The 14625-nt window shown below is 49.3% G+C and overlaps 1 protein-coding gene across 5 annotated transcripts in view; it reads left to right on the forward strand.

The window, feature by feature from the left end:
- SFXN5 (sideroflexin 5) overlaps nt 1-14625 on the forward strand; it is a 116303-nt gene that overhangs the window by 76943 nt on the left and 24735 nt on the right. For 3 of the 5 annotated variants that reach the window (XM_067704719.1, XM_067704720.1, XM_067704722.1), the window contains exons 11-12: nt 12305-12420; nt 14389-14474. The exons of 1 other annotated variant lie outside the window; for it this stretch is intronic. In XM_067704719.1, the coding sequence (XP_067560820.1) occupies nt 12305-12420; nt 14389-14474 (202 nt within the window). The remainder of the gene's footprint in view (nt 1-12304; nt 12421-14388; nt 14475-14625) is intronic. One more of the 5 variants, XM_067704723.1, reaches the window with a different exon arrangement.

Below are 14625 nucleotides of genomic sequence, written 5' to 3' on the forward strand. Positions count from 1 at the left end.
CAGGGAGAAACTAGCTGAGGGATGTGGCCCAGGGGCAGCTGGGGCTCGGCACCCACCAGGAGCACTCCACCAGTCGGCCCCTGGCTTTTCAGCTGGGGCTGTGTGCACGTGTGTGCGACTGATGTGTGTGCATGCGTGTGTGCTGAGTACCTGGGAAGCCCCGAGGATGCTCACTGCAGCCAATTCTCTCCCTCAAGGTGGTTTCAGAGCCTTGCTGTGCCCTGGTCTAGAACAGCAATCATGTGGGAAATCTCAGTTTCTATTTATACGTGGAGATGTTAGGAAAGACGGTGAGCCCAGGAGCATGTGTGCTGGCATTGGAATTGATTGGGGACTGGTAATTAATCTGTTTAGACCTTAATTAATTCTTCAGTTCTTTCTTATTTGTGGACTGTCACGCTTAATTGTGTTCAGGAGTTCGAGCTCCGAGCAGGCCCTCCATTAATTGATGTGTGGTTGCTGTGAGGTGGAAGTTAATGGTTTGGGGAGCTGGGCAAACAGTGTAATTAAAGGTCAATCGAGGAGGCATTGGAAAAATACCCCTGCCCCCAGGTCCAGCCACCAGTCTCCATGAGCGGAGTCCATTCCAGGGGAGGCAAGCTCCACAAACAGCCTTCTCGGGAGGCCTTGAGGTGGGAGCTGGAGGAGTGGCAGGCAGGATGGAGCGGCAGGTCCCAGGTGCCATGATGGGGCACCAGGGAGAGGCACAGACTTATCTTGTGAGGCATGGGCAGGGCGGGGGCTATGAGCTGGAGCTGAGGGCACGGCTGGGTACCCAGGCCTGTCTGTGCATGTGGCGGTGAGGGCCGGACAGGAAGCTCTGAAGGTTGCCCCCAGGCTGCCTGGCTGGATCCACGTGCAGCAGAGGGCGAGCCATGTGTGTGCTAATAAAGAGCCCCATCTGGGCCTGAGCTCCCGGCGGGGGAGGCCTGAGCTTCAGCACCGCTGGCCAACTCCTTGCACAGGGAATAACCTTCCTTCATGGACCGGAAATGGCAGCCTCATCATCCCTTTGTGGGAAGTGACTTCACCCTGCGCTGTTGGCAGCAGTCCCTTACATTAAATGTCACAGCTCACTTCATCGCCATGAAGGAGTCTCTGTGTCCAGAAGTGAGTCTGCTCCTTGGGGTGTCTGGGCAGTCTTTGGGAGAGGTCTTCTGCTCGTTCACACCAGTGTGCCCCATCTCCACGCTTTCCTTCATGCCCAGGCCATGGGTCTTCCTGGCATTGATTCCCCCTTCACTTTGCCACTCTGCCCCTGGTGCTCAATCCACCCTGCTTTCTTCACCTGGGAGGTGGCCCCGGCAGTGTGCCTGAGCCTCAAGGGTCAGTCCCCAGGCCTCACCTCCTCCACCCTTCATCCCTGTGGTTGGAAGACAGCAGAGTGCACCTGTGTCCGCTGTGTCCTGGGCCTCGTGATTTATGCTCCTTCTGTCCAGGTCAGTGGTACTTAATGTGGCGTCCACAGCGCTTAGGCCATCCTGGAGGCCCTCAAGCTGCTTCCTGGACCTGGCCTGGCTCTTGCTCATAGCCCATCACACTATGGTCGTAGGGTCAACGTTGTGACCTCCCTCCTGCCCTCTCGCTGGGCCCCAGGCCTTTGCACAAGGCCCCGCTTGACTGGAGTGCCTGCTCTTCCCCACTACCTCAGTTCCACACTCTGCCTTCTCTTGGCTGCCAGGCCTTCGTTTCTCACTTCAGACATCACCTCCTCCAGGAAGCCCTCCCTGGTAGCCCCAACCAGGGTTAGACCACAGCAGCCTGTGTGCCTATGTCTATCCTGGAACTACCCATTTTGTCTCCAAGTCTCCCTCCCTCATCAGATTCTGAACTCCCCAAGACAGGGACTAGACCTCATTCATCACCAACCCCCAACCCCGCTCTGTGCTTGCCACCCAATGTTCAGTGTGGGTTTGTTCAGTGAACAAATGAATGCTTTAGTAGAAATGGTTTGAAATTGGGCGTCCCGTAGTAAAACCCTACCCTGATGGCACTGGTGACCACATTCTGTGGCTGCTTGGACATTTATTCTGGTATTTTTTTTTAATTGTTCTTTGAATGTTCTGTTTTCTTATACAAGTTTTCACTATCACTGTCATTCACTCAGTCAGCAGGCCTAGGGTGGATGACCAGGTCATGCTGGGCACATTCTTTGGCCTTTCTGGGTTGGATCTGGAAGGGTAGGCTGGACTGGGTGCCAGAATCAGGGGCAGCCCGAGAACTGGCCTGGGGCCCCGGTGTGTGTCAGGCTCCAGGTGGACAGGGCCAGTGGGACCAAGTCAACCAGAGGGAAGTCTCCAGGGGTGTGTCCTAGGGCTCTGCCTTCAGTCTCGTCCCCTTCAGTTATTTTACAGCTGCCTTGGTCAGAGGAGGCCTACGGGTCAGACTCAAGGAACAGGGGTAGCAACCTGGCAGTGATTATGAATTCACAGGCAAGTGTACCAGGATCCAAAAAGATCTCACAAGGTTTGATGTAAGGCTTGCTGTTCAGAAAACGCGGCTGCAAAAGTATAGAGGTGCTGAGACCTGATTTGACCAGAGCACTTAGGATAACGATCCAGAGATTGTGTGGGCTGTATGCTCGGAATAGGTCTGCCGTGTGGTGTGTGGCTCTGAGGCGCCCTCTGACCTCAGCTGCATTATTAGAGATAGAGTGGCCAGAACAAAGGAGTCTGTTTAGTTCTGGATCCCACACATCCAGACTAGCACTGATACGTGGAGCCAAACAAGAGTAGCAGGATCTTCTGAAAGACTGACCGTCTGTGAATGGAATGAGCTGCCTGACCCCTGGGTTAGGGAAGTGTCTGAGTAGTAGCCTGGTCCAAAAGTCTGAGAGGGGCACTTATGTGTGAGCAACTCACCTGTTCTGGGCAGCTTGCCCAGGACCTGGCATACACGTCGTAGGTCCTCAGAGAATGCTTACTGAATGAATGGCCTTCCAATTCAGATATCTTATACTTCCTGAAATACAGAAGGCAGAGAAGTCCAGAGTCGGAGGAGGTGGAGAAGCACGAGGCAGGGGAGGAGGGCTGATAAATGTGGAAGGAGCAGGCCTGGTTGGGGTGGTCCAGGCCTGCTGGGGAAGGGGGAGGGGAAAGGGCATGTTGGGGCCTTGAATACCCACTGAGAGTTGGAGCTTCAGCTTATGATTAATGGGGGACCATTGAAGAATCTCCAGCTAGGGAGTAGCTGTGATAAAAGGGTGCTTTGCAGAAGATGAATGTGTTAGCAGGAATCTTTTATTCGGAGATCCCTCACTTCAGAGTCAGCCTATACCTACATCTACAGGCTGATTTTTTTCAATCCAGAAATTCCCAGTCCTGAGTTTGTGACACTTCAGTATAGGTTGTGAAACTCCCCCCAAATTCTCAAGCTATTTGAAAGAAAGTCTGTGCCCTATAGCACTGCCTCTCAGGCAGAATGGTGGAGAACATCATGAAATCACGGAAATATTAAGGTGTACATCCCCATCTGATAACCATCACGTCCCTAAAGGCAGAGGGGTTATATAGTCTGGTGCGATTCGAGTGTGTGTGTGTTTGTGTGTGTGTGTGTGTCTGTAAGGTGATGATGTACATACATGTCAGCTTGTAAATACATAGACCGTGTCTGGCAGGGACATGAGAATCTGGCTAGAGTGGTTGCCTCAGGGAAGGGGAGTGAAACTAAATTGGAAGGAGACTTTTTTTAAAAATAAATTTATTTATTTAATTTATTTATTTTTGGCTGCATTGGGTCTTCGTTGCTGCGCGTGGGCTTTCTCTAGTTGCAGTGAGCGGGGCTACTCTTTGTTGCAGTGCGTGGACTTCTCATTGCTGTGGCTTCTTTTGTTGCAAAGCACGGGCTCCAGGCGCGTAGGCTTCGGTAGTTGTGGCTTGCGGGCTCTAGAGCGCAGGCTCAGTAGTTGTGGTGCATGGGCTTAGTTGCTCTGCGGCATGTGGGATCTTCCTGCACCAGGGCTCGAACCAGTTTCCCCTGCATTGGCAGGCGGATTCTTAACCCCTGCGCCACCAGGGAAGCCCAATCCTAACCTTACTTTTTATTATTGACCCTTTTATGTGATTTGGATTGTTTATCGATGTACTTGTTACCTACAGAATAAAAGAGAGGGAGGAAGTGGAGTCTGGAGAACTTTGTTCAATGTCAACCTGGAGGCAAGGTGGGAGCTCAGGTCTCCTGGGGTCCACTAGAGTGTTTTTGTTTTTGTTTTAATAAAAATCATTCTATTTTTTTCCTGATAATACATGATTGTGATATAAGTTAAACAATTGCCCTCCTCTCCCCAGAGATTAGTTTGGCATGTAACCCTCCAAATTCAAATAAACATCTAAAAGTGTAGAAACCTCTGCCTAGTTATTGTGTCTATCTATAATATAAATATGCCTCTATAAATATATATCTAATACAAATGAGATCATACTGTGTATACTGTTTGTAAATCACTTTTTAAGCTCACAGTAAATTTTGGATGTCTTTCCATGACAGTCATAAAATCCCAACTTATCCTTTTGACAGCCACAGTAACTCATTCTGTGGCTGTTTTCTAAAGATTATGAAATATTATTTCAAACACATGGAATATTATAGAAAATAGAGAATACATTATTAGATGTACCCAAAGCCTTCTTTGCCCTCTGCCTTTTTGATTCTGGTTTCCTCCTTCTCTCTTGAGGAAGGCTGTTGACTTGCATCTTCCCCATTTGTGTTTTTATATTGTATATTATGTGTATATACCATAAACCAGAAATTGTATTGTTTGTGTGTTAAGTTTACATTAACTGTGTTGTGTTGTACATATCCTTTTAAAACTTGTTCGTCATTGTAGTTTTGAGATTTATGTGTGTTAATACATATGCATTCATCTCAGCTGCTGTAGGCTGCGTGAGTCTTCCACAGACTAACTGGGGACATCTAGGTTGTTTCCAGTTTCTCACTATTATACGTAGTACTGCACCAGACAGCCTTATACACATGTCTATGTGCACATGAGTAGGAGCTTCTTCAGGCCAGAGGTTTTCAAACAACCACCTGGGGAGCTTTAAAAAGAAATGCAGACATCTGGGTCCTACCTCAGATTTGGTTCCAGTTGTGCAGCCAGTGTTGAGAATCAACAGTCTAGGGTCTGTACCTAGAAGTGGAATGACCATGTCAGTTGGAATGCCCATCTCTACCTTTACCAAATGAGGATACTGGCTTTTACTCTGCTTGCAAGGTTTGGATTTTTGTTTCCCTACATCCTCTTCAACATTTGGTACTATCAATCTTTAAAAAATGTTTGTCTATCTGAAATGGTTCTTTTCTCCTTTTAATTGGCATTTTCCAATTCCCAGTATGGTTGAGAATCTTTTCTTAACTTTATTGGGCATTTGGGTTTCCAAATAGAAGAGACAGAGAGAGAATAGATTCCTTTTCATACCGTCCACAAAAACAAATTCCAGATAGATTGAAGACCTAAATGTGTAAAGTAAAATGTTAAAGCTTCTAGAAGGAAATATAGATGAGCACTGGAGTAGAAACATAGAGTTTCTTTTTTTAAATTAATTATTTATTTATTTTGGCTGCGCCGAGTCTGAACTGTGGCATGTGGAATCTTCATTGCGGCAGGCAGGATCTTTAGTTGCAGCATGTGGACTTCTTAGTGCGGCAGGTGGACTCTTACTTGTGGCATGCATTCGGGATCTAGTTCCCCAACCAGGGATCGAATCCAGGCCTCCTGCACTGGCAGTACAGAGTCTTACCCACTGGACCACCAGGGAAGTCCCGGGATAGATGACAAAAAAAGTATATACCAGAGAGGAAAGGATTGCTTATTTGATAATATATGTATATTAAACTGTATGACAGAAGACACCACCAACCGTGAGAAAACAAGCCACACGCTATTTGTAAACCATTAAACCAATAAGGATTAGTCTCCAAAACATATAAAGAACTCCTGCAGATTGATTTTTTTTCTTAGATTCAAATATCAGTCTTTGACTATTAATAAGTTCATGTTCATTGATTTTTAGAATATTTTAAAATATTTCTTTTATGAATTTTTACTTGAATATTTTTTGGTGATTTTGATCACTGTATCTTTTTCTTTAATTTTTGTTCTATATTGGAGTATAGTTGATTGACAATGTTGTGTTAGTTTCAGATGTACAGCATAGTGATTCAGTTATACATATACATATATCTATTCTATTTCAAGTTCTTTTCCCATTTAGGTTATTACAGAATATTGAACAGAGTTCCCTGTGTTATACAGTAGGTCCTTGTTGGTTATCTATTTTATTTTTTAACATCTTTATTGGAGTATAATTGCTTTACAATGGTGTTGGTTATCTCTTTTAAATATAGCAGTGTATACATGTCAACTCCAAACTCCCAATCTATCCCTTCCCCCATCCTTCCCCCCGGTAACCATAAGTTCGTTCTCTAAGTCTGTTGATCACTATATCTTTTTCTTAATAATTGTTAAAACTCTTTATGCATTTTATGATTTTTTTTGGCTGAAAGTAACAGAAACCCTCAACTCAAACTGGCTTAAATAATAAAGCCTCTCTTATTACTTTACAGAGGTCAAGCCTCCAGTGAGGCATCCAGGGCCATTCCTTCCATCTCTATGCTCTGCTAGGGGCTTCATCTTCAGGCTTGCTCCCTTCATGGTTGTAAGATGGCAGCCTCAATTCCAAACATCAGATCAAAACCCACCACTGCCCAGAGGAGAGGAGGCTCTGCCTGCCACCTCTGCTTAAGTGGGAGGAGACTTTTCCCAGAAGTCCTGCAGACATCCCTCACTGGCTAGGATCAGTTACATGTCCCTTCCTAAATCAATCACTGGCAAGGGAGGGGTTATTATAATTAGTTTAGACTAATCTTTTGGGGGTAGAATAGCTATTGGGAGTCAGTCTCCATGACCCTCCATAGATTAATATTTGTAGCCCTTTGTCATATATAATAAATATATTTTTAAAGCTTCCCATTTCTTATAATATTGTTCATAAATAGGTATCAAATGCCATGTCTCTCAATTCTAAGATACCTCAGTTATGAGGCATTAATGTAATAACCTTTCAGAAGAGGAGAGGACTATATTTCACATTCATTTGAAGGAATAAACAAATGTTCACTACACATTCACTCCAAGTCACTTTTTTCAATACCACAGATTCTGAATCTCAGCCTTTTTCACATTTTACAGTTCTCTTTTGGACTTGATCGTTAAACACAGCATCATGGCCATCACTGCTTTTCGTAATCTCTGCCTGTAATCTTGACTGTTTTAGCCCCTTTTAAATTGACAGTATAATTTCAAAACATATGAAAGATTATTGGTATTATTTTCATTTCCTACTCCGTTATACTTGTGGTTTCATTTTATTCTTTACTTGAAGAAAAAAAATATTCTTGAAGTTAATCAGCTTCTTCAGGAAGTTTCTGAAACAGATGCCTAAGTGTAGGACCCATGAATAGGTCACACCAACCCCTCCTGGCTTTAAAATTTTTATGATCTACTTCAAGAAGATTGGCATTTTCTTTTCAACTTTTAGACAAGTAAAGCATGGTTACATTCTCATTGTAAAAATGCAAACAGTATAGAAAAATTTAGGGTAAAAAAGTGGAAGTTCTTCAATAACCCCTAATTCCCAAATTTGGTTCTCTTCCCCAAGAAGATTACTCGGTGAGGTGTGACCCTTCTAGAACATTACCCAAGGATTTATGCACACACGTGTGTGCACCGGTTGTGGGGTTTTACGTTCAGTAAATCATCCTGTACATACTCAATAACTTTGTTCACATAAGTTTGTTTTGGCGATCTTCCCACGTGAGTTCCCTAATGGTGGACATTTAGGTTGTTTCTAATTATTTGCTGTTACAAACAGTGCTATAATTAACATCCTTGTAAATGTCTCTTTGTGCATATGGGCAAGCATTTCTTTAGGGTAGCTATCTATGGTTTGGCAATTTCTGCTGCCTTTAATTGCATTGCCTGGTATCTGGCAGACGATCTTCTGCATGTACAATAACTTTTCGTGTCCATGCTCCATTATAGTGTAAGTTTTAAAAAGATGTTTTAGGCAACAATTAGGAATCTAAGTTTAAGTTCAAATTCTGTGTGGATTGCTGTGGGCAGCTGAGGTGACAGTTGCATGAACAGATACCTCTACACGTGGCTAAGTTCATCCATGCACAGAGAGTTGTGATGAAGAGCAGGTAAGGTCCCCCTGCAACATGCATTGTAAGGCACATGGTGATTTTTATAATGTTAAAATATGCGTAAATGCCTCTTAGAGCAGATGAGTTACGGTATTTGGTTTTCCCAGACGAATAGCCCATTGCTCCACCCCGTACTTAAATGGCCCTTTCCCTGCAAGTCGATACAACTGCATTAACACAAATTCATTTCCGCTACAGCTGGGGGTGTTTCTGGACTATTAACTCCATTGATCTATGCCTCTGTTCCGGTGCTAGTTCAAGGGGTAAGCCCCCCTGTAGTCATATTTTTGAGAACTTACTTGCACACTTGTCTTTCTATCTACTGCTCTTTCTTCCTCCCCACACTGTACTTTTCACACAGGTGCTTCATTAGCTCTTCACAATCTGCATGATTTTGCATCATGATGTGTCTGATGTGAGAACATCTGCAGCAGGCAAGAGCATATTTTCCTCAGGCCTTGACACTGAGTTTGCCATCAGCATGAAGCAATCTCTGTCTCTCTCTCTTTCTCTCCCTCTCTCTCTCTCTCATCCACTGACATCTCCTAGCATCACTGCTCCAACATCAGTTATGCTTGAGTCTTGAACTCAGTCTGAGTTGAAAATGTGCCAGCTTTCTTATCGTTATCACTAACAGACTGCTTAATTAACCTGCTGATATTGTCAATAATGCATCTTGCTGGTGTGCTAGAAAGGAGACCCATAGCCCGTGTTTGGTCTCTCTCTCTCTTTTCATTTACTTAGTCTCTCAGTGTCTATGTCTCTGGAGTTGGACTGTCCAGGAGTGAGATGAGAAGGACCTGGGAGGGTTTGAAAGCAATACAGCGGAACTGAAAGTTCTGGAAGAGATCATGGAAATGAAATCACTAAAACAGGCTGGCAGTCTCATTGCTCAATGGCAGGGATGGCTAGCAACCGGTGCATACAGCAAGTGCTTAATAAATGGATAACCACTGTACACAGTCAACAGAAGAGATTACAGGGCATGTGTTGTCTGTGTAAGCAGTAAGAACTGTGGGTGTTCCAAGGGAGGAGCCTGGGGTTGTCATCTTCTGAGGTGGCTTTCAGCGTTTTCTCTTTCTTTCCAGCCAGGGAGCTCAGATGAGAGGGGACATTGTCATCCCCAAAAGCATCCAGGAGGGGAGGGAGGCTGGGTTTTCACTTCCTTTCATGCTTTGTCTTTCATCTCAAGTGGTTTTGTGTTTTTTTTTGCGGTACACGGGCCTCTCACTGTTGTGGCCTCTCCCATTGCAGAGCACAGGCTCGGGACGCGCAGGCTCAGCGGCCATGGCTCACAGGCCCAGCCGCTCTGCGGCATGTGGGATCTTCCCAGACCGGGGCACGAACCCGTGTCCCCTGCATTGGCAGGCGGACTCTCAACCACTGTGCCACCAGGGAAGCCCCCTGTTTTGTGTTTGAACCAAAGGCCTGCTCTGTCCTTCTGAGGCCACATCACACATTCGGAAATTTCAGAGAGCAGGAGAGATGCCACCATGAGCCTGGGGCAGCTCCATCACCTCGAAAACCATGCTCTCTCCTGTCTTTGTCTCCGTCACATACACACACACACACACACACACAGTCAGGCTAGATATGTCTCAGCCGCCCCTGGCTTCCCTCTACCTGGAGATCCTGTAAGCTCAGACAGTACCCAGAGATCCCGTGGAGACACTAAATGCAGCCCCTCCTTTTACACTTGGGAAGCTGGGCAGGGGGTGGGGTTTGCAGAGTCAGCTGTTGGCTCCTGGCTTTAAGCAATTGCTCCTCCCCTGGACTACATTCCTGTGGCCTTGCCTTTCCTGGAGTGGTGGTGGTGGTGGTGGTGGAAAGGATTCTCAGAGGGCAGAGATTGATGCCTTTCAGGGCAGAAAACCCCAATATTCTCTCCAAAGAGAGACTAATATTGGGTCTCCTGGGTACTGAGGGCCTGGCCGTCCCAGGGGTGCGATGGGTGTAGTACATTCCTGCCACCACTAGAGGGCGAGTCACTAACACCCAGGCCAGGTGCCCCTTCCCAAGGCCACTCTGGGGGCCCTGGGGCTGTCAAGAGCTCACCTCTGAGGGCGGGGAGGGGGAGATGCAGAGTCAGGACTGGAACCTAAGCCCAGCTGGCCTGAAACCCAGGCTCCCATTCTCTCTTCCTTTACCTCAGATTCACCTTCCTAACTCTGTCAGTCTGGACGTGTGTTAAGACGAGGGTTTTTCAACGTCAGCACTACTGACACGTTGGGCTGGAAAATTCTTTGTTCTGAGGGCTGTCCTGTGCATTGTAGGATGTTTAGTCATCTTTGGTCTCTAGAGATCACACTAGATGCCAGTAGCAGCCCCCCGTCCCCCAGGTTGTGATCATCAAAAACGTCTCCAAATATTGCCAAATGTCTCATGAAGATGGCCCCAGTTGAGAGCCCCTGTGTAAGACAGGAGAGCACGCCTGCTGTGGAGACAGGAGGAACTGGTGCCGAAAAGGTCTGCGCATGGTTCCCACTGCTCCTGTGTGTCGTGTGGAAACACGAGCTACTCAGAGATGGCATATGTGCTGTAAATACATTTCGAAACTGTATTTGGTCTCCTGCTTTTCTTCTCCAAAGACTGCAGAGTATCTCAGTCTTCCTCTCTGTTTATTCCACCTCCCCACTTGACTGAAACAGGAGATTGAGGCTCAGAGACCCCCAGGGCCTCAAGCCACCCCTCACCTGCAGAATCCTGTCCCCCAGCTGCAGGCGCCCTGGACCGCTCTGCTCCCCAGTGTTGGCTTGGGTACCAGGAGCATCTGTGGTCCTCCTCCACCTGCCCACTAGGCCCTGCCGCCCTCCAGCTCCCCAAACCCTGGTGTCCCCCCCCCCACTGGAGGGAGTGGGGAAGCAGCAGGTGTTGATGCTAATCAGCGTTCACAGCCCAGAACTGCAGTCGCTCCCAGGCTCACACACTCCCCAAAATTAAACACTCATTATACAAAATTAATTGACATTAATTAGCAAAAATTAAAACTTTAAACACAGCAAGGCGCTTTTGGGGGAGGAGTGGAGCAGGCGGGCTCCAAATTTGTCACCCCCCGAACTCCCCACCCTCCCACCACCCCCAAGTCCCCCCACTTCCATCCTGGAACAGGGCCGGAGGAGTTCAGGCGAGGTCAGCACCCACACCCGGCCCTGAGCCCAGGGCCAGCCACGTGGATCCCAGGGGGGAGGAGCTGAAAGAGGCTCCCTGTGCCAGTCACCAGCTGATGGGTGGCCGCCCAAACTCTGACACACAGTGCTGAACTAAGGAGCCAGGAGCCCTCCCCTCAGCCCAGGTCCCCGTGATCTCAGCTGACGTGGGGAGGCATGGCCAAAGGAGGAAACCCAAGCACGTGGAGCAGGAACGTAGAAGGTGTGCCTTTAGCCGTGCCTGACCCCCACCACACCCCGCCCCAAACCCTTCCATCTCCTGGGTACCCGAAGGATGAGGCACTGTAGCCTTTCAGCTCTGCCCCGCTTTGTTGTGTGACCTCAGATAAGTCACTCCCCATCTCTGAGCCTCAATTTTCCACCCATATGATGAGGGGGCGGTGCCAGGTTAGCACTGAGGTGCCTGCCTGCTCTGGCACCTGTTGTCCGGAAAGCAAATCTCTGGGAACTAGATTCATTCTGAGGAGTGAGGGGCTAAACGTGGGGGGCTGGAATTCAAGAGGATGCCCGGAAAGGCAGCCCAAGGGACTGAGGTGCTGATGGTGGAGCATCAGGCACCAGTGTGGGCGATGCGTCTTCAAGCCCGAGAGCCCTCCCAGGTGGGCATCCACTTCGCCTGCCCGTGGGGCCTGCGCCTGAGGACAGAAAAGCAGCGTTCTTGATCACTGGCCGCTCTCTAAGCCCTGAATAGTTTCCCTTTCCTTCCTGACACTGGTTATTTTCCACCTTTGCTCTCCAGGTTCCCAAGGGCCCCCAAATCCTTCACCAGGCTGTTAGGCAGCAGAACCACACCTTCGCCCACTGTTTGAACAGACGTGGCATTTATTCAAAACCTTTGTTGCTTGGTGCGGGTGGAGCCCAGTGATCTCCTGCGCAGGGTAGAATGCCATCCGCCCCCCTCACGCCGGCTCCCTGCCACCCTCTCTCTCCAGCCAGCGCCAACATCTGCAACGTGGTCCTGATGCGGTACGGGGAGCTGGAGGAGGGGATTGACGTCCTGGATGGTGATGGCAACCTCGTGGGCTCCTCCAAGATCGCAGCCAGACATGTGGGTCGTCTGGGGACTCGGGGGCTGGTAGGGAGGCTGTGGTCGGTTTTCCCTAGACACTTTCATTCCCCAGGGGCTTGTGTCCTCAGCGCCCTTGCCTTGCCCTCTTGAGCTCTCCTCGTCACCCCACTCCCACCCCCACCCCCCATTGGTTTGAGCCCCAGGCCTCAGGTCTGGCCCCAGCCACACCTGCCCACCAGACACCCTTGCTTCTCTCCAGTCGCCTCATCACTACTGGGAAACATCCCCATCTCTTGTCCCAGCTCCTCTGGACGTGCTTTCTCTGACCTCTTACTTGGTAAGGGCAGAGGAGGCCCCCCCAGAGCTTTCTTTCCCTTCCCCAGGACCTAGGGCCTGGGGCCTTCATATCCTCCCGACGCATAGAAGCTGATGGTTTGTGGTTGTGGGCTAATAAGCACTTCTGCAGGTGATAGTCACTAGGGAGTGAGTGCGGTTGAGGCGGAGGGATTTGGGGCTTGCAGGAAGCCATGGGCGTGGTTTGGAGAAGAATGTTTTGTAACAAGAAGGCCCTCTTTCACTTCTGGTTTCACCAGCCTCACCCATCTAGCAATTGTAATTAAAAAAAAAAAAATTCCTGTCCACTTGTATATCTTCCTGTGCTTTCCAGCCTTCATCCTAATGGCAGTTAGTGGCCTGTCCTGCTCTGGCCTCCAAGTGCTGGGTCCCCTCTGCTCCAGCCCTGTCCCTTATGAGCTCCCACATGGCCCCCCACCGCACCCTGTCACTGAGGCCTTCTCCATAAGCCTCTGAGGTAGGAAGACGCTTCTCTTGTCCTGGTCCTTCCCTCCCCACTGACTGATCTCAGGGAAAGTAAGTGTCTGTCCAAGGCTTGTGAGGGGCAAGGGGCTCAGGGGTGCCAGTGCCAACACTGCATCCTCTGCTTCCTGCACAGGCTCTGGGCCCCCTGTCATCCCCACACCTGTTCAGAAGACTGGAGGGACCTGTCCCAGGCCTTCCTGAGGCTGGTCATGAAGAACCCAGGTTCCTGGGAGAAATGTTTAGCCCTGAGCCCATCATCAGAGGGGATTTGGCCTCCATTTCCTACATCACCCTACCCTCCTATCCAGCTCTATCCTCTTCCCTACTTGCTGTGAGGGAGACCAACTGTGATAACTCCTCCTTGTGGTCCAAACAGCAGGGAACCCCAAGCTCTTCTGCAGCCCTGGGCTTCCCTTCTCCTGGCTATATCAGCCCCTTGCCATTTGGGACTCCAGGGACCCGTGGGCTACAAGCATTCCTTGAGCCTTCTCTGAGGGCTGGGAGCCCGTGGGGTTAAAGGAACTCATCACAATGACCATCAGGGTGCAGAACTGCCACTGAGCTGTGCCTTGACCAGCCCCCCCCCCAGGAATCCTGAGGGAGCCCCCAGAGCAAGGCCCCAGGCAGACCCATATGGGGACAGCAGACACTCAGCAGAAGCTTTTCCCACTTACAAAGCTGACCTCTTGTCATTAAGAAAGACTCTCATCCAGAGCCAGGAAGTGGCAAGATACTCCAAATCTTTGTCTTTAACGGAAAAGAAAGTAAGTCCCAGAATCCCTCTTCTTGGGCACCAGGAGCCTCAACGCGGCTCAGCAGGCCACAGCTGTTTGTTCTGGCCCTTCCAGTGCCTGCTTTGTTTTTAGAACATCTCAGGTCCTCCATATGTTTCCTCCCAGCCGCTGTACCCCACCACCCGGTTCACCTCCCTGGGCGCAGGCCCCTTGTTGGGGCCGCTTCTGGGTTGCCTCCACTCCCCGACATGTGGCAGGTGATGCGGATCTGCTATGGGAAGAGGGGGTGGCTTTTTTCTGTTGTTTGGAATATGGCTTCGTGAGGGATTCCATGAATGATTCCGTTCAGCCAGATGTGCTTAGCAGTGGTACCTACACCTAGGGGCTCCAGGGCTGCTGCCCCGAGGCTGTCCCACCCCCGCCCCGCTCACCACGGCCTCTGCTTGCCCCTCAGGCCCTGCTGGAGACGGCGCTGACGCGCGTGGTCCTCCCCATGCCCATCCTGGTGCTACCCCCGATCGTCATGTCCATGCTGGAGAAGTGAGTTGGGGCCCAGGACAGAGGCCATCGTGGCGGAGAGGGTGGGGGAAGGGGGACCTGCTGGCCCAGGGCAAGGTTCCTGGTTTGTTCGAACTCTCCCTGGCAGGGCTGCTGGAATCATCCTGTGAGAATTAATGGACTTTGGCTACTC

This window comes from Pseudorca crassidens, chromosome 14 (assembly GCF_039906515.1).
Source record: "Pseudorca crassidens isolate mPseCra1 chromosome 14, mPseCra1.hap1, whole genome shotgun sequence".
Taxonomy (NCBI): Eukaryota; Metazoa; Chordata; class Mammalia; order Artiodactyla; family Delphinidae; genus Pseudorca; species Pseudorca crassidens.